This window comes from Prionailurus viverrinus, chromosome E2 (assembly GCF_022837055.1).
Source record: "Prionailurus viverrinus isolate Anna chromosome E2, UM_Priviv_1.0, whole genome shotgun sequence".
NCBI lineage: Eukaryota > Metazoa > Chordata > Mammalia > Carnivora > Felidae > Prionailurus > Prionailurus viverrinus.
In genome coordinates, this window is record NC_062575.1 from 46,601,775 (window position 1) to 46,606,289 (window position 4,515).

At 40.6% G+C, this 4,515-nt stretch overlaps 1 protein-coding gene across 1 annotated transcript; it reads left to right on the forward strand.

The window, feature by feature from the left end:
* The first annotated feature begins 3,750 nt into the window (after window positions 1–3,750).
* LOC125153610 (60S ribosomal protein L35a-like) lies at window positions 3,751–4,151 on the forward strand. Its single transcript, XM_047836984.1, has one exon. The coding sequence runs from the start codon at window positions 3,816–3,818 to the stop codon at window positions 4,149–4,151; it is 336 nt and encodes a 111-aa protein (XP_047692940.1). The 5' UTR covers window positions 3,751–3,815.
* Window positions 4,152–4,515: the final 364 nt, after the last annotated feature.

The window sequence follows — 4,515 nt, forward strand, 5'->3', positions numbered from 1 at the left end:
GCTGAGACCAGAGCTGCTCCGCCAAGGCTGAAAACTGGGGGTAAAATGTATTTGTATAAGAACATGAAACATCGAGAGACCATCCTCTCTCTTACCGCTTGCAACCTTTGGTTTGGTTTGGTTTTGCTTTTCTTTGTTTTGTTTGCATGAGAGAGGCCCCCTTGGGTGTATGTTTTTGAGGACAGCATTACTCTTGCTTCCGGTACCAGCAGTTTATGACCACATGTTGTGATCAGTGTAATAAATGGGGACAAAAAATTAAAAAATAAGACTTTTAAATTTTTTTCAACTTTTTTTTAATTTATTTTTGGGACAGAGAGAGACAGAGCATGAGCAGGGGAGGGGCAGAGAGAGAGGGAGACACAGAATCGGAAACAGGCTCCAGGTTCTGAGCCATCAGCCCAGAGCCTGATGTGGGGCTCGAACTCACAGACCGTGAGATCGTGACCTGGCTGAAGTCGGACGCTTAGCCGACTGCGCCACCCAGGCGCCCCAAAAATGAGACTTTTAGATTGGTCTGGGATTGGCACTGACTCTTCTTTTTTAAATTTTTTTTTTTACTTTTTAAATAATTTTTAAGCTTTTTATTTCATAATGATTATAGACTCACAGGAAGTTGCAAAAATAGTACATTCAGTCCTGAACCTTTCACCCAACTTCCCCAGAAGTGATACTGTGGTACGATATCAAAACTAGGAAATTGATCTTGTACAATTCTGTTAACCAGGCCACACACCCTACTCCCCATTGTCATCAATTTGTACATTTGCTCATGTGTGTATGTGTGCGTTTGCAGATTCCTGTAACCACCACCACAATCAGGAGATAGAACTGTTCCGTAGCCACAAAGGGACTCCCTCCGCCATGCCTTAATAGCCAGACCCATTCAACCCCATCCAGGTTCCTGTCCCCTGAGAACTGCTTATCTATTCTCTTCACTAGAGTTTTGTCATTTTGAAGATGACAAATGGAAGCACACAAAATTTACCTTTTGGTGTTGGCTTTTTTTTCCTCCATTAAGCGTAATGTTCTTAAGTCCCATCCAAGTTGTTGCACATATCCATAGCTAACTCCTTTTTATTAATGGGTATTATTCTATTGTATATATGTGATCTGTGTTTTCTTAGAGTCTGTATTTGTCTATTTGGCATCTATTCTTCACAGGATTAATTGCATTAACTATATTTTCTTGTTTTCTATATTATTGATGGTCTGGCATTTGGGAGCCTTATAGACCTAGAGAGAGATTCCCTCCTAGGGCTAACCAATTCTTAGAGAAAGCAAGGGGCTTAGTCAGAAGCATGTCTTGTATATACAAACCAACCAAACCAGAGTCTATAGACCCCAACCATCTCCTTATCTAACTACATGAAGTCAATATTTCCTCTAACCTAAATCATCCCAGGACCAGGTACCAGGCAACTAAAGACCGCTGCTGTGTTAAAATTGAACTGGGTAAAATTTAAAGATCTTACTGGCTTGGGGCACCGAGGTGGCTTAGTCGGTTAAGTGTCTGACTCTTGGTTTCAGCTCAGGTCATGATCTCACGGTTCATGAGCTTGAGCCCCATGTCAGGATCTCCAATGACAGTATGGAGCCTGCTTGGAATTCTCTCTCCCTCTCTCTGCTCCTCTCCTGCTCATGCTCTCTCTCTCTCTCTCTCTCTCTCTCTCTCTCAAAATAAATAAATAAACTTAAAAAAAAAAAAAAGACCTTACTGGCTTTATTCAATATTCATTAATCGGGCAGCATTCAACCTAGCAGGTAAAAAGGGGCTCCAAAGAGCCATACATAGCAAGAGATTTTATAGGCAGAAAGGAGCAGGAACAGGTAAGTTGTACTTGGCAAAAAAATTAGAGTAGTTATTGCAAAGTTACTTTCCTTTAAGGCATAGCGGGAGTCCATCGAGCAGATTACCTAATTAGTGCTGATCAGGCAATTCCTGAATAACTGGTTTAAGATTCCATTTCTGGGAGAGCCACACACCTATCAGGATGGCTAAAATATTGTGACAACAGCAAATGGGGGTGAGGATGTGAAGAACTGGATCACCCATATATTGTGGTACATATAGTAATACAGCAAGCACATCCACTGTTGAAAATAGTTTGGCAGTTTCTTATAAAACTCAAAATGCACTTACCATGTGATTCAGCAGTGGAACTCTTGTGCATTTATCCCAGAGAAATGAAAACTGTGTTCACACAAAATCTGCACACAAATGTTCGTATTAGCTTTATTCATTATATCCACAACTTGGAAATCATTCAAATATCCTTAAGTGGAAGAATAGTTTTGTTAGGCTGGCTGGTGATGCATGTGGCAAAGAATTGCACAAAGAGTGGAGCAAAAAGCAGGACGGAGTTTATTCACTGTCCAAGGGAGGAGAGGGGTCAGACATCAAGAGAAATGTCAGCCCCGAGTTTCTGTCAGTCTGGGCCTTTGAAGGGGTTTTGAAGGATGTGAGAGGGTTAAAGCTGTGCCCATGGGAGGATGTGGGGAGCAGGTGGGTCGACTGGTAGAGCAGAAGGTGGCAGGTTTTTGAGGGACTCTGTTTGAGGCCTGCTAGGGATGTGGGTTGTGGTCAGGCTAGAGAAGAGTATGTTTATTATTTTTTTAATGTTTATTTATTTTTCAGAGAGAGAGAGACAAACAGAGTGTGAGCGGGGGAAGGGCAGAGACAGAATCTGAAGCAGGCTCCAGTCTCCGAGCTGTCAGCACAGAGCTCGACATGGGGCTTGAACCCATGAATCGCGAGATCGTACCTGAGCCAAAGTCAGATGCTTAACTGACTGAGCCACCAAGGTGTCCCTAGAGAAGAATATGTTTAGTAGTTGGGGTCTACTTTCCAAGAGTGTAGGGGACTGTGACATAGAAAAACAGAGTTAGGACCAAGTGTAGACACCTGTGAGTTTTGCCTATAAGCATGGCTGCAGGGGGAGGAGTGCTTTGAATAGATTCCTTTCAATTTTTAAAATTGTGGCACATTAAAATAAAAACAAATAAAAAATTGTGGCACATTCACACCATGGAATACTACTCAACAATAAAAAGGAACAAACCACTGGTACATGCAACAACTTGGATGATTTCCAGGCTATTAGGCTGAGAAAAAAGGGGGGGAAGCCACTCATGAGAGGTTACATATGTATGCCTCCATTTATATAGCATTCTTGAAATTCTAAAAATTATTAAAATGGTAAACATATTAATATAAGTTGCCACAGCTTAAGGATGTGGGAAGGGGTGGCATGGCTATAAAGTGGTAACATGAGGTAGCCTTGTGGTGATGAAACAGTTTTGTGTATTGTGGTGGTGGCTACATGAAACTTACACATGACAAAACCATATAGAACGGTTACATACAGAAATAACTGCATATGAAACTGGTGAAATCTTTTTTTGATATTGTACTATAGTTACGCAAAATATATACCATTGAGGGTAACTGAGTGCCGAGTACATGGGACCTCCTTCTACGATTATAAAGAAAATTATTACCATTGGACTTATAAAATTATTTGAATTAAATGGTAATCAAAATAAAACATAAGAAACAAGATGAGGTAAAACTTATAGGAAATTTATAGTCACAAATAAACACATTGGAAAAGAAGAAATGGGGAAAATCAATGAAATTCACCTCAATTCCTTAAATTACATTAAATTAAACCCAAAGATGAATAAGAAAATTATAAATGATTAAATAAAATAGAATACAGTCACATAATAGAGCCAATCAAGAGAGCAAGCTCTTTCCACCATCTTGGAACTTGTGGAGGCCTGCTGGGAACAGGACTCCTGAAACGACAAATATGTCTGGAAGGCTGTGGTCCAAAGCCATTTTTGCTGGCTATAAGCGGGGTCTCCGGAACCAGAGAGAGCACACAGCTCTTCTTAAAATTGAAGGTGTTTATTTTGCTCGAGATGAAACTGAATTCTTTCTAGGCAAGAGATGTGCTTATGTGTACAAAGCAAAGAACAACACAGTGACTCCTGGTGGCAAACCGAATAAAACCAGAGTAATCTGGGGAAAAGTAACCCGTGCTCATGGAAACAGTGGCATGGTTTGCACCAAATTCCGAAGCAACCTTCCTGCTAAAGCCATTAGCCACGGAATCCTTGTGATGCTGTACCTCTCAAGGATTTAAACTAACTGAAAAGTAAATAAATAAAGGTGTAGACTTGTTCTCTTGTAAAAAACAAAACAAAACAAAACAAGTCATTCCTTCAAAAGACTTCAAAAATGGTTTATTAACCACTGCAAAAACTAATCAAGTGGAAAAGACAAGGCACAAATAACCAAGAGCAGGAGAGAGAACCAATGCAGAGCTTGGTGCCATTTATTTATTTAAGTAATCCCTACACCCAATGTGGGGCTCAAACTCATGACCCCCGAGATCAAGAGTCCAGTGCTCTAACTGACTAAGCCAGCTAGGTGCCCCTAGCTTGGTGCCATTTAAAAACTTGAACAAGGACAAATCAAATCTAACGTGTAATGTTGATATGAGCAAG